The sequence below is a fragment of the Pantherophis guttatus genome, chromosome 7 (assembly GCF_059756535.1).
Source record: "Pantherophis guttatus breed Tessera chromosome 7, ASM5975653v1, whole genome shotgun sequence".
Lineage (NCBI taxonomy): Eukaryota > Metazoa > Chordata > Lepidosauria > Squamata > Colubridae > Pantherophis > Pantherophis guttatus.
The window spans coordinates 22,292,289-22,315,406 of NC_142069.1; the positions used below are offsets into that span (position 1 = coordinate 22,292,289).

The 23,118-nt window shown below is 38.2% G+C and overlaps 2 protein-coding genes across 3 annotated transcripts in view; both read left to right on the forward strand.

Annotated features, from left to right (window-relative positions):
• Positions 1-23,118, forward strand: part of KDM7A (lysine demethylase 7A) — a 55,107-nt gene that overhangs the window by 27,059 nt on the left and 4,930 nt on the right. For both annotated transcript variants that reach the window (XM_034403124.3, XM_034403126.3), the window contains exons 8-19: positions 337-424; positions 4,703-4,809; positions 8,316-8,407; positions 8,515-8,604; positions 9,162-9,368; positions 10,269-10,393; positions 11,029-11,171; positions 11,952-12,049; positions 13,439-13,587; positions 13,719-13,924; positions 16,439-16,521; positions 17,347-17,620. In XM_034403124.3, the coding sequence (XP_034259015.1) occupies positions 337-424; positions 4,703-4,809; positions 8,316-8,407; positions 8,515-8,604; positions 9,162-9,368; positions 10,269-10,393; positions 11,029-11,171; positions 11,952-12,049; positions 13,439-13,587; positions 13,719-13,924; positions 16,439-16,521; positions 17,347-17,620 (1,662 nt within the window). The remainder of the gene's footprint in view (positions 1-336; positions 425-4,702; positions 4,810-8,315; positions 8,408-8,514; positions 8,605-9,161; positions 9,369-10,268; positions 10,394-11,028; positions 11,172-11,951; positions 12,050-13,438; positions 13,588-13,718; positions 13,925-16,438; positions 16,522-17,346; positions 17,621-23,118) is intronic.
• Positions 17,655-23,112, forward strand: LOC148112780 (uncharacterized). The gene has a single exon (XM_087873753.1). It carries the CDS (start codon positions 20,401-20,403, stop codon positions 21,361-21,363), a length of 963 nt encoding a protein of 320 aa, XP_087729879.1. The 5' UTR covers positions 17,655-20,400; the 3' UTR covers positions 21,364-23,112.

Consider the following 23,118-nt stretch of genomic DNA (forward strand, 5'->3'; position numbering starts at 1 on the left):
GATTTGGGCTGAGAGAGTGTGACTGGCCCAAAGTCAACCAGTTGGTTTTCATGACTAAGACAGCACTTGAATTCACAGTCTACTACTTGTTAGCCTGGTGCTTTAACCATCAGATGAAATTGATTTGATTTTAGAGATTTTTGGTTACGCTTTTGAGACAGCAGACCAGTACTTCACAACTGAAAGATATTAATATGTTGATAGTCCAATAAGATAACAGTAGTATGATGGTAAAACTTTGATTTGGAGAATATGTGGGTTGTTAAAATAACTTGCCTTTGTTGTGCTTTTGGGAACAAAATATTGTGTATATATAAGCTTAACTTTTTGTTTCAGGATGGATTCATGCTGTACTCACTTCTCAGGACTGTATGGCTTTTGGAGGAAACTTCTTGCACAACCTCAATATTGGCATGCAGCTCAGGTTAGACTTGGAATTTCCTCTTTTATCCAACTATTTGCTTCTACAAATGTAAACATATGTCTTTGTTAAATTGGTGTTAAATCATTTTCTGGTTTTATAAAGACAACATATTTTGCAAAGAATAGAGGGATTATCATTATTTGATGATCTCCAAATGAATAGATTGTTCTGAATTGCTTGCTTCTTTTAACAAAATTACATTAAAACAGAAATTGGTTAAACAGGTATGAAAGAGCAATATATATATATTTAATTAAAGTTAATTGAAGGCTAGAATATCCTGGGGTGCTGTCGCTAACACCCTACGAACAACAGCTTTGGCTTTGATTTATTCCACAGCTAAATATTATGCCAGTATGTGGCTATAGGTGCCCACACCCAAATGATTGATGTCCAATTCCACGAGACAATGTGTATTATCTCCGGAAATTGCATCCCATGCCTGTGTATTGATTACCGATACTTAGCAATATCATACCTTCCCACTTTAAAAGACAACAAGCTCTCATTTGGCTATGGTCAAGGATGCTGAACAACAAGGCCCTCCCTATTCACCAGGACAGTGCACAGCCCATCACAAGTTTGAAATCCCATAGCTGAGGATGGAAAACAGCTATTCATTTAACATCTACCCAGCTTAATCCTGAGAATGTCTGGAGAGAGGAATGGTCCAGGGTATCTTCTTGTGGCCTGATCATTAGTGATCCCTCTACTAAACCACATAGTTTTGACCTGCTCACTCTGTCTGGTCGAAATTGAACAGAATTAGGTGGGATACTGGAAGAAGTGCTTCTGCCCAGTATCAGTAGGGATGGAAAGATTCCTCTTGTGATTGTAGTGCTGATATATGAAATATTAAACACATTGGGCAAGATTGCCCATGACATGCATTCCCTGGTTCTCTACAAGACCTGCACAAAGCAGCACTAGAGGCAATCACCTGAATTGGACATCCAGTTATGAGGCAACTACCATACCCATATAGAAATTTGTCTATAATTACGTGGACTGTGTATATACTGTATGTTACTTCTCTTCTGTCATGTTCTCATCATATACTAAATAATAATAAATAATAAACTAGAGCTACTGAAAACATTATTTAAGTTATTGATAGTCCTCCACTTATGACTAAGGATAGTCCTTCACTAATTTAATTTAATTTAATTTAATTTAATTTAATTTAATTTAATTTAATTTAATTTAATTTAATTTCCAATTTATATACCGCCCTTCTCCCTGAGGACTCAGGGCGGTGTACAGCCAAGATAAAAAACATAGAATACAAATATTAAAACATTTAAAAATATATATAAATTTGGCCCGAAAGTTAAGAATCACAGACTAATTAAAAGAATTTAAAAATTTCTTCTTAAGCCAACCCGGCTTGCTGAAAAAGATGGGTTTTCAGGGAACGACGGAAGGCATTGAGGTCCTGGATTCTTCTTAACTCCGGGGGCAACTGATTCCAGAGGGTGGGAGCCCCCACAGAGAAGGCCCTCCCCCTAGGGGCCACCAGCCTACATTGTTTGGCTGATGGCACCCTGAGGAGGCCCTCTCTGTGGGAGCGCACGGGTCGATGGGAGGTCGTCGGTAGCAGCAGGCGGTCTCGGAGATAGCTAGGCCCTATGCCATGGAGCGCTTTAAAGGTGATAACCAACACCTTGAAGTGCACCCGGAAGACCACCGGGAGCCAGTGCAGCTCGCGCAGGAGCGGTGTTACATGGGAGCGTATTTACTTATAACTAAAATTGGCCCTAGAACCTTGGTTGTTGAGTGAAGTGGTCATTAAGTGATATGCCACATGATCACTTCACTCAACACCCACAATCCAAATTCTCCCAGTTGTGGTTGTTAAACTGGCTGTTGGGGAGAGGGCCTGGGCTTCGTGGGGCAGGGAGAGGACTTCCAAACATACCTGGGAGACTCGGGCCCTCTTTCTGCTCCCTCCCCCCAGGAGGAATAATCATGAGAACACTGGTATTTGCTAGTGTTTTCTCTTCCCCTACAAACTGTTTCAGAACACTTCCAGACGGGTCGGGAAAATATTAGCAAATGCCAGCATTCTAATCCATTCCTCCATGTAGAACGATTTCCCTCCCTACATGGAGAAGAGGGGAAATCCTCTATTGGGAAAATGGAGTGGAATTTCCACTCTACTTGCAACCTTCCCTGCCAACTTCCCCGTTGACTTTCAGGGAAAGCCGGCAGAGAAGATAGCATATGGCGATCATATGATTTCAAGGCACTTACCATATTTTTCAGAGTATAAGACGCACCAGAGTATAAAACGCACCTACCTTTTTTGTTTTGTTTTTTTTATAAAAAGGTTTTTTTATTTTTTAGACAAACACACATACAAACATACAATGTATTTTTTTTGAACAGAGTATTTGGCCAGTTCACAAATTTAAACAATGTTTAGTCATTTCAATTAAATTTACAATTTCTATATTTCCTTTTTGCCATATTTATTCCTCATCTATTTTTTTAAAAAACCAATATTACTCTTCATTCTCATCTCTAATCTTAATCAAATTCAATTTTTCCCTTCTATTCTATATTATACTCCTTCCCATTGTCATCTATTTTTATATCCATCCTCATTGGTTAATTATGTAATATTACAATTGTTTAATACAAATTCAATTACCTATATAACTATCTTTTTTTATATTAATCAACATGAACATGAATATTCCAATTATTTCCATGCAATCCAATTTCTTACAAATCAATTAATTATATTTACCAATAATAATAAACCAAATAATTTTCCCCATATATTCCTCCAAACCACAACTTAACCATTTCTGCTTTCAACACAATATACAATTAATAGTATCTCAATTATTACAATTCCCTAGTTAAATAGAGCTTTCCCCTTATGTTACTCATTTTCACATCTTAAACTCTTCCAATAACCCAAATAGTTTTGCCCATATAATCCTCCAAATCACAACGTAATCATTTCTACTTTCATCACAATATATAATTAAAAATATTTCAATCGTTAAAATTTCCTTAATTAAATTTAAAAATGTTCTAGCTGTTATCCAAGCTACAATTTAATCCTTTTTACTTTCACCACTATATACCATAAAAGGTATTTCAATTGTTACAGTTTATACTTATTCATATTTCTAAAGAAAATAAAAAAGAAAAACTTATCATTGTCTAGATTTCAAAAATACAAAGAAAAATGTTCCAATTATTATTCATTTCATTTTTGCAATCATGATTTCCCATTTATTTCTTACTATTCATATTTCAATTCTAAATATGTATAACATCTTTCTCTTTCATTTCTTTTTCTTTTTCTCCCTTCCCATTTTTCTTTTTGCCTTTTTCTTTCTCCTTTTTTTCTTTTGTGTTTTGAAATCTTGAACTCTCCTTTTTTGCCCTAAATTTCCCATTGTTTGCACCTACCTTTTTTGGTGAGGAAAAAGAAGAAAAAGAAATCTCCCTCTGACCTCTGCCTAATTTTGTGACCTTACAGCAAACAGCCTGCTTTACTTTCATTTTCGTTTTCAGCATAGCTGGATTAGCACAAGGAAAACAAAAATCTGTTCCAGCAATTTACCTCTTTGCAGCAAGCAGCGAAAAACAGCTGAGAGCAAATCAGTTGAGAGTCGGGAGGCCAATTCAATCAACTTGTGCTAATTAGGCTGTGCTGAAGCTGAAAGGAGCTGTTTGCTTGCAAGGAGGTAACTGCTGCGAGGCACAGGCCAAAGGGTGGGGGCCAGTGGGTGGGCGGGGCTACATTCAGTGTATAAGACGCACTTAAATTTTCACCCCCTTTTAGGGGGGAAAAAGTGCATCTTATACTCCGAAAAATATGATAGTCAATAAGTCATAAATGTGAACAAGTTTCCAAACACCCCAAATAATCTTGTGATTGGGGGAGGGGGAGATGGCATAATGTTCTACAATGTCTAGAAATGCTTTATGGGCAGTAAAGCACTTCCGGAGCTATTGTGACTGTGAATAGTCATTAAATCATTGGTCAACAGGCAAGGACTACTTCTAATAGCAAACATTTTGTTTCTTAATGATTGAATTAATGGAATTTATAAAAATATATTCATATATCTGAATGCAGTTGATGGAACTCTTATTCCTAGAACATGAAAAACCTGTCAAGTGCACTTTACTACACTTCACCAGATATTTTAATATATTTTTGTTGTTAGGAAATATTTTATTTTACTACACATGAACAAATTGAACAGTGATTGCATATTTATATAAAATAATCCTTCTGAATTGTTTATTTAGGTGTTATGAAATGGAGAAAAGACTAAAAACTCCCGATCTTTTCAAATTTCCTTTCTTTGAAGCCATCTGTTGGTTTGTGGCCAAAAACCTAATGGAAACTTTGAAAGGTAACTAACTAATTTAATATTTTAAGAAGGATTTGAGAGTAGGCTTTTTTTAACAATGATTTAGTGGGTCTGTGAGCACATCATAGCCAGAGAAGCAAGTTATTTATACTTTACAATTAAGAAAAATCAGGGTAGCAGTTTATTCAGTCTTAAAATATTATGCGAGCTATGCTAATTTGCACTTGAACAAATAGTAGCAAGCCTTCATATATCATCCTTTGCAATATTCAAAGGCTTTGACAAAGGAAGTAAATGCATTCCCCCTCCCCCTTTTGGGATATGTCTTCAAATAATGATGCCGAGTACAGTTTTATGGATATGAAAATAAATATTTTCCCACTCTAAACTGACTGCTATTTAATTCCCATTATTTTTTCTTAAGTACCTACTCATTTTCACCTCTTCTACACCATTCTCTTTCTGGAAGGATTGATAATACTGTTATTACTATGTAAATCCTGATCCCCAAGCTTGCCAGGTAACAGTTTGGCTAGCACATGATTCACAGTGAAGATACTCTGTGGAATAGCTATCCCTGCAGATTATCCTACGATGCACAATTTTAGTGATTTGTACACCCATAGTGCTGGCACAGATGGCTGCACAGATGGCTTCCCATAGCTGCAGGATTGCCCATGCATGATTTAGTGTTCTAGCCAATTTCTTTGGCTTTTCCATGTTGATGATAGTAATAATAATAAAACTTGGCATGGTTGTGGGGTTTGTGGGTACTGAGGAAGATGAGAGCTATGCCAGAGGTTCAACTATTCTGGACAGGTCTCTTGAGAGTCAGACAAAGAGTGTCTCTCCCATAAACCATATTGTGAGATGTAATTTACAGAAACTAATACTAGCTCAGTTATCATTTAGGTCAACAAGCACTGCACTAGGTGTTAAGAGTTCCTGGACATTTGGATAGGTTGCAGGACTCAAGACTGTTGGCTGAGCAACTAGGGCCAGCAGCTGCAGAACTATTAGAAGGAAAGATGTTTACCTGTCACAAACATATTGAGACAGAACACAAAGAAATAATGATCTGTTTTTATAGATCAAGCCCAACAAGAAGAAAATACTTGAAATGAATGCACCAGTTCTGGAAAGAGCAATATCCAGAATCAGAAATAACAGAACAGAGGCTAACAAATCAGCATTGATTTATAATACAAAATAAAGTATTCATGGAAGCAGAATTGGAAGAATTGCAAAGGTCTACCAAGGGCAAAGAAAGCCTTGCAAGAAGCAGCTCGGATTGTAGAGGCAAACCAGGGGGAGTTGGCGGTAGAGGAAGCCAGCGCAGCTATTTAATTGTTTTCATTCCAAAACCAGGTACCTTCTCCTCTACCTTAGAAAAAACAGAGCTTTCTAACTAAAGAAATAGAAGAATTGAAACTGCCCAAACAGCAGAGGAACAAAAAATCTATTTCTAATTGACAAGATGATTCTGGAAGACTGCAAGAGAAGGAAGACCAACTTGAATGTAGCATAGATTGATTAAAGAAGGCATTCAACATCCTGCCACATGATTGGATAATCAAGTGCCTCGAAGGAGTCAATAGAAACATCAGAAGATTTGTACAAGGATTGATGGCACAACAGAAAACAAGGTTCCTGGTCAAATAGTGATAGACCGGGAGAATTTAATATTAAGAGAGGAATCTTTCAAAGAGACTCACTATCTCTTTTGTCATGGCACTGATTACTCTGCCAACAATATTGAATAACTTAGGCCATAGCTATCAGACATCAAAAACATCTGCTAGGTTATCCCATTTCCTTTACCTGGACAACCTGAAGCTGTATGGTAAAACATTGTCTGAAATAAAATTTCTGCTCAACACTGTCCGTAATAAACAGCCAAGATATTGCAGTTGAATTTTGACTGGACAAAATGTGGCAGGCACACTGTCAAATGGAAAAAATTAGTAAAAATGTAAGGAATCAAGATGCCCTATGGAAATAAGATCTGAATGAAGATGATCACTACAAAGCATACCGGTATCTTACAATGGTATCTTAACTGTCCTAGATCCTTGGGAAGGTTCTGACAGTTAACAGTACATTCAGAATGATCTGGTAGCATGTGTAAATAAAATGAACAACAATAATAATATAGTTCAAATAGTAAATGTATTAATCATAAATTCAAATTGCTGAGAAAAAGTAAGGAAAACTTCAGATACCTGGTTTGTTTCACCAGGGTTAATATCAAGATAGCAGCAGTGTGGGTAAAAACAAAATAAATTGATCATCAAAAAGGAAGAATAATAGGAAGTCTTGTATCAAATTTACTTCTAAACCAAAATTGTTTTTTACTATGGTATGGAAGAGATACCCTTGCGAGCATGCAAATTTCTAAACAATGAATCTGGCTACCATCTGTTCTTCAGAAGTGAACCAGGCAGCCATGCCCAATTTAAGTTCAATTTAAAAACCAAATTGAGAAGCATTTTCATTTGCAGGTGAAACAAATTGGTCCTATGTCCTTTCTGTCAGCTGGTGCCAAAGAACTGGAATCTACTGAGAATAGGGGCTCATTCACATCAGTAGCGTTATCTAACTAATGAAATGGAACATCTGTATTTACTCATTGCTGTAATTTCTGGAGAGCTAACTATTTGTTGCATAAAAAAACAACAGAATTTTATGCTATATTAACCAATTTGCATAAGCTTTTATGGACTATATATTGTATGAAATGCAGATAGAGCTGCACATGCAGTTATGGTTTAATATGTTTTTCATTTTAAAGGGCCATAAATAACCCTTCAGTATTGTTTGAGTTATTAAAGTAAAACAGTTAGCAACTTTTCTCCTTATTACAGTCTTGAATTAATGGCAAATTAGATCATTTATATATTGAATATTAAGCTATTATGTAGGGTTTTTTAAAGAATCTTTCAGTGCCTAATTCTTCTAATGCTGGCTCTTGAAAACGTGCTGATTTGTTATTGTTTATTTTTAATCTGTGTTGATAGGAAAACAAGTCAGGAATTCTGTTTGGGCTATAATAATAAATAGCAGGTGTAATTGTAACAACATAGTCGTTTAACACTGTGTATACAAGCACTGCATCAGTTTATCATTATATGGAAACTGGAATTAAAATTTAATGGCTATATATAGTATGAAAATCTCACATAAGGTACCAAACTTCTGAAGCATGCAGTTCTGGAATATCCCATTTAAAGCAATTGAGAAGAAAAAGAATTGCTGTTCAGTTTTTAAAATAACTGCTGATACATTATACTTAAATAATCTTCATCTGTTTGCAATAAGAGCTCTGTCCTTCCTCTGTAGTTTGAAGGTATTTTATGCTTTAATTGCGGTACATTTCTGGTTTTACTCCATGTTTGATTAACCTGCATTGGTGCAAAAAAGTCCCATTTTCTTTTCATAATAATTTTAAATATTTTGGTCAGATTTTACCAAAGGTGAGATACAGTATATACTGCTTGATGGAACATTACTGAAACAGTATTAACCTAATCTTAAATTCTCATTTTTAGAGCTTAAAGAAGATGGTTTTCAGCCCCAAACGTTCTTAATACAAGGAGTGAAAGCTTTACTTACTGCTTTAAAGCTATGGATGAAAAAAGATGTAAGTTTTACTTTTAAAAATGCAGTAGCATTTTTACTTTTCATAATGCAGTAGCATTTTTCATTTATATTTAGAATTTAGCTGATTTTCTTTTATTTTGCTTACAGCTTGTAACAGAACATGCCTTTGAAATTCCAGACAATATTAGGCCTGGACAGCTAATTAAGCAACTTTCTAAAGTAATTCGATCTGTAGAGGTATGAATAAAAGACATTTAATTGTGATGGTGGAAATTTGCATCATTTTATAGGGAAACAATTAGGGTGGGATTGAATAATGGTTTGAATCAAATGGAAATTAGTTTCATGAGCTGGATTGTTAAATTTTCTATTATTTCATACTGCATACAGTCTCAAAAATTGCTTAACGCATTGTAAGCTGCCCTGAGTCTCCGGAGAAGGGCGGCATATAAATCGAACCAATAAATAAAAATTCTGTTTTACAAGAAGACACATTACAGTAGGGATATCCTTTTGGCATCCAGAGGCTGCATTTGGGATGAGATAAGAGTTATACTGGGCAAGATATGATACAAGATGTGCCAGGATATTTTCCTCTGGATTTTCAAGGGCTCCACAATTGTATCTTGCCCTTCCTCTCGGAGCACTGCGAGCAATGATTGTCCACTGTTACAGTGAAAGAAGAGGAAGGAATAGCCCTTTCCAATATCTTTCCCTTCTTATCTTGGTACATTGTTATCTGAATGTAAAATTGTAAAAATGATCAGTTCTAAATGGCTTTATTTTACTTAAAGGAAGAGAACAACAAACCAACAAAAACTCAGGGAACTGGTGTGTGTCAAGTTTCACGGTCATCAAGTGAATTGGCCTCCATTCATCATTCCAGAAGAAGAGCAAGGAAGCTACGAGATCAGTCTACCAAAACACCTTCTAATCTGGACATTCTGGAGCTCCACACAAGAGAAGTTCTTAAAAGATTAGAAATGTCCCCATGGGAGGAGGCAAGTATTACAAGTTAGAATGAAATAAAATACAAAAAGGCTGGGTACAAAATACTATGATATGATTGTCATTTATTGCTGCTAAAATATTGTGTGCTTACATAATATATCAGCTCAAATAATTTAACAAATGTAGATTAAAAGAAATATAAGAGTTTAGTATTAAAGATTATGTTATAAATTTCCAGCTCCATCTCTATCAATCTGATACCGCAACATACCACCGTTGTTTGATATTATTGCTTACTGTTAGGATGCTAAGAAAATAATGAAGGGCTGATATCTAGATCAAGTTTTGCTATGGTAATATTTTCTGAATGTGAGTTCTTAAAGTTGTTTTTATAGTTCCACTATAATGGAATAGAATGGAATGGAACGCATCCACAATGCGTTGTGCAATAATGCTAGAGGTCATCAATTCTAGCTGTACTTGTGTTGGCTATCTTCTTGACATGTTTTATTTCTTTATTTGGCTTTATTTCCTTTTTGGCTTTATCGTTGGCCAGAAACAAATCACTTTCGGTGCATTCAATCAATAGATCAACAAATGGGCCGGACTCTGTGTCTCTCCACATTTGCACAGCTTATTGCTATCTGCCAGCAACCTCCACTTGAGCATATTAGTCTTACTTCAATCTATTCAATATCCTTCTTGACATGTTGATGCAATATGTATAATTATATGTGCTAAACCTCATTAATCCAGAGAATTGAAGTAGGATCAGGTATTATGAAGTACAGATTTTAATAATTTCCTATTTGGGCATGATAATTTGTACATATAAACCTGTATTATAGTTATTATTAATAATGCATTATTTTTCCTTTTGCTTATAGACAAACTTTGCATCACCACTAACAGCTTTTTAAAATGGAATCTTGTTTTGTTTCTTGCTTTAGGACACAGCAAATTATAAATTGAATGGAAGGTTTAACAAGCCACTTCAACCATCTTCCACTGTTCCAGAATGGAGAACAAAAGACAATGATTTACGGCTTTTGTTGTCAAATGGAAGAATAATTAGGTAACAAACAAATGTTACATGACTCTTGCTTTATTGAATTTTGCTAATTATGTTCACTTTTCAATTGATCAATTGAGGCTGAGAAATGGATATAGTTATATGTAACTTTTTTAAAAGGAAAGAATTTGGGACAGGAAATATGCTGTTAACTTGTAAGGCCAGATTCAGGTTTGTGGAGGACCCTGATTCTCTATTAATGAACTTTGGCATGGAAGTACTGTGCAGATTTGGTTATAAAAGGGAAGCTAAATCCAGCTAGTTTTCACTGTATGGAGTGCTGTGTCCAGAAAAAAACATTGGCTCAAAGAAGACATAAGTAAAGGCTCTGATAGCTACTCAGTATATCAAGTGTGAGTACTAATGTTACTGATATTGTAGTGCTTTAAAGTGATTTAAAATGACTTTAATCAATCTTATATATATATAAAAATCCCTAACAATTCTGCATTCTCTTCAGAAATTCATCGATAAAAACACAGTATGACTTGATAAAGGAGAAAAATATTTAAATTGATTTTTAGTTTAGAGTTTTTAGTATTTATAGTGAACATTAGATATCACTCTTTTAAAAGATGAGAAAATAATAAAGGGAAAACTCCAATGGATATCCTTTACAACCGAATATTTTGTGACAGAGATGAGAGGCAACCCTTCAGAGATCCAAGTCTATACACAGCAGACAGTGAAGATGAGGATGAGGAGAAAAGAACTATTAAGACAGAAGAGCCGAAGTCCCAGGAAGCAGATGGCCATGCGGATACACAGAAACCACTGAACAGTATGTCTATTTTTTCTTGAATTAGTAATTCATACTTTTTCTTCCTTTATTTTTTATATATCCAGTTGCTATATACATTATTGATGGATGTGACTTCATAATAAGGCTAGCTTCACTGCCATTGATAATGCCACAAAAGAAGGGATAAATTTTTAGTACTTTTTCACATATTAAACAGGGAAACATTAATTCTTTCATATACCAAATAGACAAACATTGATTTTGTTATATCTAATTTATATTTTTTTTACATATGCTGAACAAGACTTTGTCCATATATTTATTAGAAATATACTATATTAAATGCTGCAAAGATTTTAAAGGAGCTTTTTTGAATTTTTATATGTAGATTATTTAGGATTTCAAAACAATTTAATATTTATTCTCATCATTTTAGTTCTAAAATGGGTACCACCAGTGAAAACCAAGAATTCTAAACACAAATCTGTAGAGTTTAAAATCCATTAGAACATAAGCAAAAGTTAAGATTTTTACATTCTACCTAAACCTAGGCAGAGATGGTGTTTCTAAATACTAACTCATATAGATGTGTGAATTCATTCACATGTAGGGAAATGGATCTGAGTTTAAACTTAAAGGAATGGGGCAAGAGAGAAAATTAGAAAAGAAATTTAAGCATTGCAGTTTATTATTGTTCTGACACCAAATTCTATTTATTTCTAAGCAATGAACTGTTGTGGGATTAACAGATTGGCAGAAAAAGAAAATAAAAGATAATGTTTATAATGAAAAATCTAATGTCCCTCTTTTTGTTTCCAGTGTTTTTTGAAAGTGTGAAATCAGAACTCAGGAATGGCAGCTCAGAGTATTCTGATATATCTGATTCAGAAGAATCTGAACCTGATTGCACTAACCAGGTAAAGAATATTTAGTTTCAAATGAAGCTTGGAAAAAATAGTGAAGAAGACTTCTGTGTATGACTAAAAAAATGAAGATTAGCTAAAAGATGAGTGAGTTAGACTGAATACAATATATACAATATTAGGAGTTTTACAAAATAATCCTTGTTTTTCCCCCTGAGTCTAAGCTTCTGCTTTTTTTTTATTACTGTAAATGGTTTCCTTCCTATTCAGTGTTCTTGATTCTTGACTGATCATAACATATGACCATGATTTAAAATATGGCTAATCCATACTGAATAACAATTGAGGGTTTGTAGTGGGTGGATGCTCTCTTTGATTGAGTCCATTCACACCAACAGCAAGTTACTCCATCCCCAATTGTTATTCAATATGGATTACTCATATATATGGTGATATTTTTATCTTATTTTCCATCATATTTGACCTTTATATTCATTTATTTAAATTTAGGACTTCCCAACTCCAAATTGACTAAATAGCTCACAATATATCAAGCAATAAAAATATAAAACAAAATGCTATTCAATCTCTTACTGCAAAAACATAGGCAAAAATACATCTAACAGGAATCAAGCCATCTTAACTCAAGACTTGGGAGAAATTTTTCAAGATCATATGAAATACTAACAAGGTGAAAGCCATATGGATTTCAGAGGAGATCTCATTGCAGAGGGTAAATGCTGTGACAAGAAAAGGCATGCTTCCTGGGTCCTGATAAACAGCACTGTTTAACTGAAGAGATCCAGAGCATGTCTAGTCTATCAGCACCAACTGGCAAGGCAGAAATTATAGAAGATAGGTGGTCCCACCAATAACCTGGCCCTGTGCCATGTAAGGCTTTATATGTCCTATATGTAGGATTGGTACCTGTGATCCCACCTGGACTCGTAGAGGCAACCAGTGCAATTTAAAAAGATGTGTCACATGAAAATACAAAGCCATGCCTATTGCTGTTCATACTATTGAATCTGGACCTATTGGAACTTTTGAATTGATTTCAAGGGCAGCTTCACATAGAGTGCATTGGCAGTAGTCAAGCCACAATTGTCCTAAGGGTCTTCTGGTCAAAGAAAGAGCAGAACTGGTGTACCAAATGAAGCTGGGAAAGGGCCTATAGGCCACAGCTGTCACCTGTTTGATCAAGAACAGTGAGTTCAAGAAGATTCTTAAATTGCGGACTACTCTTGAATGGGTTGTTCCAAATAACAGTGTTAAAGCTAGGATTTCACACTAAGGCATTTCAGCAATCTATTCACATTCACTACAGTATTATTTGAATGAAAAAAAACCCTATTACTTATCTTTCTGATGACTCAACTACAGTTTAAATCACTGATTATATTTAAGTCAGTGGAATGCATAAATAATTTTCTCTCCCTCCAGCAAAAGGACTCCTCACTAGAGGAATCAGAAAGCTCAGGAGATGATGAAAAACAAGAAGTAACTTCAAATTTTAAAGAGGAAAATAAAGTAACAAAGGACCTATTTCAAATCACAGAGAAGCCATCTAGAAATGAAAATGCAAATAAAATGTGAGTAGTTATATAGGAGATTTATAGTACAAAAACTATTGGAGATAATTTGAACAAAATGACACTGAACAGGAATACACACACACATGTATGTATGTATGTAGCTGTACTTCTGCTCTTCCTTTTTTTAGGGAATGTCCTACCTCGACAAGTATGGAGGAAGAAGCTATTCAGGGCATGCTGTCAATGGCAGGATTGCACTATACCACTTGTTTACCAAGTCATACTCAGACCACAGACAGCACTGACCGAAGAAGCTTTGTTCCAGATCACAGAAGCTATTCCAAAAATAGGCATAAAGATAAAATGTCTTCTCAGAGTTATAAACCAGAATATGGTAAGTTGTCCTGTTGCTGGATATTTCAGGGTGGCTTGAAGATAAATTGTAACCTAGTGGTTTGCAATGGATCAGTAAGGTTTTTGTAACTCCCATTTGTTTAACAATAACAGAAACAAGATAGTTTCCATTTACAAAATGATATTGCTTTAGCTACAAAAGTTTGAGGTAATTAGTTGTGGATTTTATATGTAGATGAATTCCATCCTCGTTCTCAAAGCCTGAGTTCAACATTATTTATTCTAAGTCTGTGTCTTTTGACCAGGCTCCAGTACTCCAGGTTGCATTTCCTTATTTGAGTCTCTGTACAATTTGGAGTCACAGCTTCTGTTGAAAAAGCAGGTGGCAACTGTGGCCAGGAGGAAAATAATCAGGCATTGATTATTCAGAATATGAACTATGAGTTCTATGGGAAAAATGATCCTTCTGAACAATTCCCTAACTTCATTAGATCTGTCCAAATCAAACCATCATATATCCTCCAAGTGTTTCAGTTTTATTTACAGGAAGGAGGACTTTCAATTTAGAATTGTTCCATTCAGCCATTCCTTGACTGTTAAAGAGTCTTCACAGACATCATCATTGGTTGGGTACAGTACTTAAGAACTCAGGGAGTACACAGAAAGATAGACAAAACTTTTCCCGTGGTAGAAGCAATCAGGACTATTGATCAGACTTTTCTTCAGTGTTTGTGTTTGTGACTATGCGTTTGTGGCCAGTAGAGAGAAAAGTTCTCTAAGAATCGTAATAGGCACTTAGTGGAAAAAGGCTTTCCTGTCTCAAGAGTGCAGACTAATGATCCAGATTGTAATTCAGGAAGTGTTAATATGTAGCATTCACTTACAGCCCAGATAAAGATGCAGCATATGATGACTGTAGTTCAGGACTTGGTATGATTGTATACAAGGACAATACCCCGGTTTCTTCTTTCATTAAAAGAAAGGGGTGCATTAATGTCACATTTAATTCCTTGCAGTAAGAGTGGTGGCAGCCAACTTGTATTGGTGAATGCCCTTGAGAGAATCTTGTAAGGTCTGTATTGCCATGGATACAAACATGTTGGGCTGGGGAACTCCTTTTCAGAATAATTAAATTCAAGGGCTTGGTCTCTAGAGGAATAAATTCTTTCAATTAGTCTGTTGGAGATGAGGCCAATTCACCTTATATTAAAAGCTTCCTCTGATTGAATGGCATCATATTATGATCTGCACAAACAGTATCTCCATAAACACTTATATGAATAATAATATAAGGACCGTGAACCGTGCAGTATGCTTGTATTCCAGTGTGCTTAGCCCAGGACATGACATCATGATAAAGAGAGGACAAAGGTCAAAGGGACTGCAAAAAGACATCTACTTTACCTGTTGGCTAAATATATACAGGATACAATGTTTCAGCAAATTAATCTGCCTGAAGTTTTGTGGGGAACCATAGAAAGTTGGAGAGTTCCATTTTGCAATGGTGGAGAACAAAAAAGTCCCTGCATGCATTCCTGCCAATCCCAGTTTTAGCATAGGGAATGCAGTATGCAAGTGATAGGGATCATTCCCTTTTGGCTCAGAGGACTTGAGATGAACTTTGAGGAACTGTGACACCTTTCAGTGTGTCTAGGCATCTTGAACCAGGGTCAGATTAGCATCTAGATGTAGAATAGCTTTATCTCAGTGCATGGAACATGAAACAAAGCCAAATCCCAAAGATTCCCTGCAATGACAGCAGATATAAATTTGGCTTCCAAATGTCCAAACATGGTTCATATATATGATTTGACTAGGGGAATCCTAGCTTGCTGATCAGAAAAGACTGGTGTATTTGCCACTTAGGATAGTTCATAAAATCAGATCCCCTAGTTATATTCTAAACACTAGTTCTATATTTTCTCTTTATTTAGTTTTAGAATTTATGTAAAGAACAGGTCATGTTTTAGGTCATATTTATGCAGAAATATTGACAATTCCAAAGGAGTTCTTAATGTTTAAGCACTGCTGTATATTACAGTACAGATAGCCCTTGCCTTACGACCGCAATTGGGCCCAAAATTTCTATTGAGACAGTCATTAAGTGAGTTTTACCCCATTTTATGACCTTTCTAGCCACAGTTGTTAAGTTAATCACCACAGTTGATAAGTTAGTAACACAGTTGTTAAGTGAATCTGGGTTCCTCATTGATTTTGCTTGTCAAAAGTTTGCCAAAGGTGATCACATGACTTTGGAAGACAGCAACGGTCATAAGTACAGGTCAGTTGCCAATCATCTGAATTTTGATCACATGATCATGGGGATGCTACAAAGGTCGTGAGTGTAAAAATGGTCATAAGTCACTTTTTTCAGTGCCATTGTAATTTTGAACAGTCACTAAATGAACTATTGTAAACTGTGGATAAGAAATAGAGTAAACAAAACTCTATGAATCATAACAATTATTATCTGTAGAGAAAATGGGAAAGAATTCTTCTCTTTTTTAAAATCAGAATTCTTGAAATGTTTCTGAACATTTTAATTTCCATACAGGCAAGCACATAAAAGATGAAAAAGACATGGGAGCTTCAGTATTTCTTACACCATTACATGCAATTTCTAAAATCAGTCCTCAGGTGAGATACAGTATATTGAATATTCAAAAATTTGAATTTTTAAAATAAGTGTATACCACATTTTGCATATTCACTAATTATAACTCTAGTTCTTCCCTGATAAAATATGTGGGTCTTTACACCAGCCAAGATTTTGATCTATAGATGCTTTGGTTTAAAATTCTCATAATCCACTGAGATTGGCAAAGCTGAGACTGAGCATAATTGAAAACTATAAGATTATTCATTTCTGTTTAATATGAATGTACAAATTGTGAATCTTGCTACATTAACTGAAAGAGTGAGGTGTTTCTGCAATGTTTTTTAAGATGTAAACGCTCAGTGGGATTACAATAGGGCTCAGGGCCCAGTTTTATGTTGTTGTATATAGTAGTAAATTGTAGGTGCAAATGTAGGTATGAAGTAACCATTTTTAGAGAGCTGTTGTGTTAATAGGAAGTAATGAAATAACAAATTAGTTCAGATAATTATAAACAATTTGTTCTTATTATAGCTTGCAAACCTCTGAAAATGTACTGTAATAATATTCAGTATCTGTCAAAATATATGAAACTAAATTTTATAGTTTTATTTTAATATCTATTGAAAGATGTGAGTTTAGTATTCCTAATTTCATGTCTTTTGCATCACTTTATATAATAAGCTATTTTATTTAGTTTATATAATCCTTCTAGCATATAACTTTGAGTGTAGATAAATCAAGTTACAAGCAATCAAATTAAGTGTCTTATAATAAATGTTGGTGCTGTTCGCTTAAATCTACAAATATACATTCAATATTTTATTAAAAACATTATGGATTTAAATGCTTTTCTTCATCTATAGGAGACAGGTAAAACTCAGAAACATATTAAGAAAGAAGTTGCATCTGAAACCTGTTACAGAATTCAAGAAAACAGGAATCCTGTGCAAAATAACGGAATAAACTTTCAGCATAGCAAATGTATGCAGGACTGCAATTTAATTGATGGGGAGTGCAGATTAAGTGACAGCGGTCTCAGCTCCGATCGACCATATGGTGAAGCTTCCACTGTACCTCTTCATCCAACGAAGCGGCCAGCATCAAATCCACCCCCCATCAGCAACCAGGCAACAAAAGGTAGTGTAATCATCTGTGTTCTTTCTTTTGGCAACCAATTTACTTGCTGCTGCCATTTGTACCACATGCTTATCTTAAAATGTGAATATTCAGAAAATGGGTTCAGCGTGCATCCCTGTAAACAGCTCTGATCCATTCAAATGTGATTTGAAAATTTCAACTTCAGTATTTTTTCACACAAAGTTTTTATCATGCTCAAACTTCAAAGCTATCACATTGCAAATTTCTTTAACGATGTAAGCATTGGCATAATGTTGGAAAAATCATCAGTTCAAGTCTTGTCTCAATGAAAATTTCCTAAATAAATTAGAAATAAATTCTTAGCCCCAGGCTTCATCCATGCATCTTCTTTGTCCCAGTTCTGAGATAATTTACTGTCTTCACAATAGAATAGAGCCTCTTTTTTGAAGCTGGAAAGTGGAGTTTATTTTCCATTAAAAAACATAACATAACATCCTAGGAAAACATTCTGGTTCATAAGAAGCAGCCTGGGCGAGGTCAGTGCCAGAGCAGGCTCAGATTGGCCTTCTGCAGGACTGCAACTTCCCTAGCTTCCATGACTATTTTGGCCATAGCTACCCAAGAGAACAGAACCTTCCTGACAACCACAGTTACTGGTAGTCAGTCCTTCCTCCTTCCCTCCCTCCCGGTTTTTTAAAAACTATATTCACTATTTTAATTTTGCTGTGTAGACTTTTTAATACTGTCTTCGTATACTACATATGAATATATTGCTCATTTGTTGGTTTATAATAGTTTAAATGAGTTATTTATTTATTTAATTTATTTATTACATTTAGATGGGTACCTGCTCTATACACAATGATCCTAGATAGCTCACAAGAACAACCAGTAAAAACGGAATGAGATATTTTATCATTTTACTACTTGTAATAGAGTCACTGCAAAGTTCCATGGGCCAGCTTGGCTGATAGTATATAAATCCGTTAAATAAACAGCTGGCCAGCACTACTACAGGAGCATTTGGTGTCTTTGCTATATGACGTCAGGACTGAAGGCAACTAGATGATGGAAGTCTGTGTCACCTGTGTTCATTTAGCCTGCTTTAATTTCAACATGTGCCACAAAATTGTTTCTTAGATCCTATGGTGTTTTTATGCAGTGCAGTTTTAGTACTTATTGGATGAGGGAGTTGAGGGGAACACTTATATAGCATTCAAAGCTAAGAGGACGACTAATACTTTAGATGAAAGAGAGAAATCTAGACAAAATGATCTACGCAGGCTAGAGCCTTTGGACAAAACAAATAGGATGAAATTGAACCAGGAGAAATATTAAGTTCTATATATGGAATAAAAAATATAATGCAGAACCACCAGTGTAAAGCAGCTACTAAAAAAACAAATGCTATCTTGGGGGACCGGAGCATAGAATCAAGATCATTGGAGGGAATTGCCTCACTCTACTCTGGTTTGGTCAGATCCCATTGATGTATGGGATACAATAGCAATCTTCAGATATGAAGAATTTTCACACAGGACAGGACAGGTCCACAACCAGTGGGTTAACATGGAGAAACTCCTGACAGTATGAGCTGTCAGTCAGTGGAACAGACTGTCACATAAAGTTATGAGTTCTTTTTTTCTAGAGCTCTTCAAACAGTCTGGATGCTCATCTATTAGAGATACTATTGTGGATATTATGAATCATCTGCTATCGGAGGAGTTGGATTAATGAATCCTAGTTTCCAAGTTCATCTGGCCAGGTCACCGTGAGAGGGTGACCTGGAAATTTCCCTCCGAATGACTGAATTAACGTTGTCTCCTTCCACTGCCGTGAGAGGGCAGTGGGGACCAGGTTCCATCTATACTGAGATCTTTCTGCTCCAGGACTTTTTGGACCCTATCCAAATTGGCTTTCCCATCCTGGTTTATTTGATGTTTCTTGATGTATTCAGCAGTGGAGCTGCTAGCACTGCAAAATTCCCCCCTTTCGCAGGCCTGGCCCTCCACGCTATCGAGGGCCTATCTTGATGACGGGCTTTGGAGCCCTGAGAGATGGCATGCGGCACAGAAGAGATTGAGGGTTTTTTAAAATGGGTTTTTAATCAAAATTTTAAGGGGTTCTGGGAAGACTGGGGTGGGTTTAGGGGGAAATCCACCAGGGTCAAGGCTGGGCCCTGCGAGGGGATACGGCACCAGGGATACAGGATCGGATGTCTGGGAGGGGGCGGGAGTTCGATCCAGGGAGGGTTGTTCAATCAGTACTGTAGGTGGGAGGGGTAGATATGGGGGTGGCAGGGGACCATATCATGTTTCAGGAGTGCGCACTCGCTACCTTCGAGCGATTGTGCGCTCCGGTCCCCAACGCCTTTCTCATTTCCCAGGTGGCTCAGATCCCCAGGCCCTGGACCTCCGGCTGATGTTATGTAATGCCAGGTCTGTGGTAAATAAAGTCCCCCTCATTTACGATCTTATTCAGGAGGGGGGAGCGGACCTGGTGTATATCACGGAGACCTGGTTGGGCCCGGAAGGGGGGGTGCCCCTTGTAGAAATGTGTCCACCAGGTTTCCGGGCATTCCATCAGCCGAGGGCCCAGGGGAGGGGTGGGTGGGGGGTGGCGGTTGTTATTAACGAAGATCTATGTCCAAGGGAGACCACTGTTCCTCAAATAGCTGGATGTGAGTCCCTCCTTGTAAAGTGGGGCCGTGGGGTGCAGGTGGTCTGCTGATCGTGTACCTGGCTCCCTGCTACGTGGCAGTGGCCCTGCCCGAGCTGCCTGATGTGATAGCCGGCGTGGCGGTTGGTACCCCCAGGCTGATGGTCGTGGGGTATTTCAACCTGTCATCGGTCGGTGACACATCAGTAGCAGCCCGGGAGTTCATGGCTTCCATGACGGCCTTGGACCTGACCCAGTTAGTTCAAGGCCCTACTCACACGGGGGGACACACTCTGGATCTGATTTTTGTCTCTGGTCAGTGGCAGAATGATCTAGAAATAGGGGATTTAGTTATGCAGCCCTTGTCATGGTCTGATCATTCACTCCTTCGACTGGATCTTCGAACCGCTACCCCTCGCCGCAGGGAGACGGAATTGGTTAGATGGTTCCGTCCCAGGCGCCTGATGGACCTGGAGAGGTTCCGGACGGAGCTTGGGCCACTTCCTGAGGCTCTGGCCCACAACTTGACTGAAGAACTAGTGGCTGCCTGGCACAGGGCAGCCACTGGGGCTTTGGATCGCGTCGTGCCTTTGCGGCCTCTGACTCAGCGCCGATCTCAATTGGCTCCTTGGTTCTCCGAGGAGCTGAGAGAGTTGAAGCGCTGGAAAAGACGCCTGGAGAGCGGTTGGAGGGCCAGCCGTTCCGAATCTGACCGAACACTGGTGAGGTCTCATATTAAGACCTACCTAGTGGTGATCAAAGTGGCAAAATTTAATTATTTTTCCGCTCTGATTGGGTCTGCAGATAACTGCTCAGCCGCCCTGTTTAGGGTGACCCGCTCCCTTCTCCATACGGGAGTGCGGGAAGACCCCTTGCAGGGCAGGGCTGAGGACTTTGTGCAATATCTGCATGATAAAATCACTCAGATTCGAGAGGGCTTGGACTCCGACTGGATGGGTTCAGATGGGATGACGGAGGCAGGTCTTGACAATGTTAGCTGGGAGGAGTTTGACCTTGTGACTCCGGAGGACGTGGACAGGGTCTTGGGTAGGCTGAATGTGACCACATGTTTGCTGGACCCGTGTCCCTCCTGGTTGGTGCTGGCTTCCTGGGAGGTTACATGAGGCTGGCTCCAGGGGATTATTAACTCTTCTTTGAGTGAGGGTTTCTTTCCAACTACTTTGAAAGAGGCGGTGGTGAGGCCCCTCCTCAAGAAGCCTTCCCTGGACTCGGCTGTTTTATCAAATTATCATCCTGTCTCCAACCTTCGTTTTGTGGCGAAGGTTGTGGAGAGTGTGGTGGCACTACAGCTTCCCCAGGACCTGGATGAAGCGGATTATCTGGAGCTGTTCCAGTCGGGTTTCAGGCCTGGGTATAGCGTGGAAACGGCATTGGTCGCATTGGTCGATGATCTCTGGAGGGCTCGGGACAGGGGCTGTTCCTCTGTCCAGGTCCTGTTAGATCTCTCAGCGGCTTTTGATACCATCGACCATGGTATCATGCTGCGCCGGCTAGAGGGGTTAGGAGTGGGGGTCCACCATTATGCAGTGGTTTGCCTCCTTCCTCTCCGGCCGTACGCAGTCTGTGTTGGCAGGGGGGCAGAGGTCGACCCCAAGGCACCTAGTCTGTGGAGTGCCACGGGTCGGTCCTCTCGCCTCTCCTGTTCAACATTTATGTGAAGCCGCTGGGCGAGATAATCTGGGCTTCGGGGTGGATTTCCATCAGTACGCTGATGACACTCAGCTGTACATTTCCACCCCGGGCCACCCCAATGATGCCCTTGAAGTGATGTCCTGGTGCCTGGAAACCATACAGATCTGGATGGGGAGGAACAAGCTCAGACAACCCTTCCAAGACCAAGTGGCTGTGGTTTCCGGTGTCCCGTCATAGTCAGTTGACTCCATCACTTACTATTGGGGGTGAGATCTTGACCCCCTCAGAGAGGGCTCACAACTTGGGTGTCCTCCTGGACTCGCAGCTGTCCTTGGAAGACCATCTGACGGCTGTGGCCAGGGGGGCTTTTTATCAGGTTCGCCTGATTTACCAGTTGCGTCCCTTTCTGGATCGGGACTCTACGCACAGTCACTCACGCCCTCATGACTTCCCGTCTGGACTACTGTAATGCTCTCTACATGGGGCTCCCCTTGAAGAGCACCCGGAGGCTCCAACTGGTCCAGAATGCGGCCGCGCAGGTAATTATGGGATTGACCCGACGCTCCCATGTAACACCGCTCCTGCGTGAGCTGCACTGGCTCCCGGTTTTCTTCCAGGTGCGATTCAAGGTGTTGGTTGCCACCTTTAAAGCACTCCATGGCATGGGTATCTGGGTATCTACGAGACCGCCTTCTGCCACTAATAGCCTCCCATCGACCGGAACGCTCCCACAGAGAGGGGCTCCTCCGGGTGCCGTCAGCTACACAATGCCAGGGGGAGAGCATTCTCTGTGGGCGCCCCTACCCTCTGGAATGAGCTGCCCCTGGAGATTCGTAGGATTACCGACCTGCGTACCTTTCGCCGTGCCCTAAAAACATTACTATTCCAACAAGCAGGGCTGGCCTAAATAATAATAATATTTTTACTATTTTAATGGGTTGTTTTATTAGAATTTTCGACCAATTGATTTAATTGTTTTAACTTGTTTTTAATTTTTCTATTGTCATGGTTTTATTTCTGGCTGTACACCGCCCTGAGTCCTTCGGGAGAAGGGCGGTATAGAAATTTAATAAAATAAAATAAAAATAAAATAAATATTACATTGAGCAAGGGGAATGACTGGGTGATCTCTACTTTAAATTCTATGATTCCACAAAATTGATTTCTTAAGTTTTGAAATTATATGTAAGGACTATAATATAATGTTCATAAATATATGTGTTTCT

Bases quoted from the DNA above. Each gene is read 5' to 3' on its own strand.
- LOC148112780 (XM_087873753.1), top strand. From the start codon at position 20,401: ATGGTCGTGGGGTATTTCAACCTGTCATCGGTCGGTGACACATCAGTA.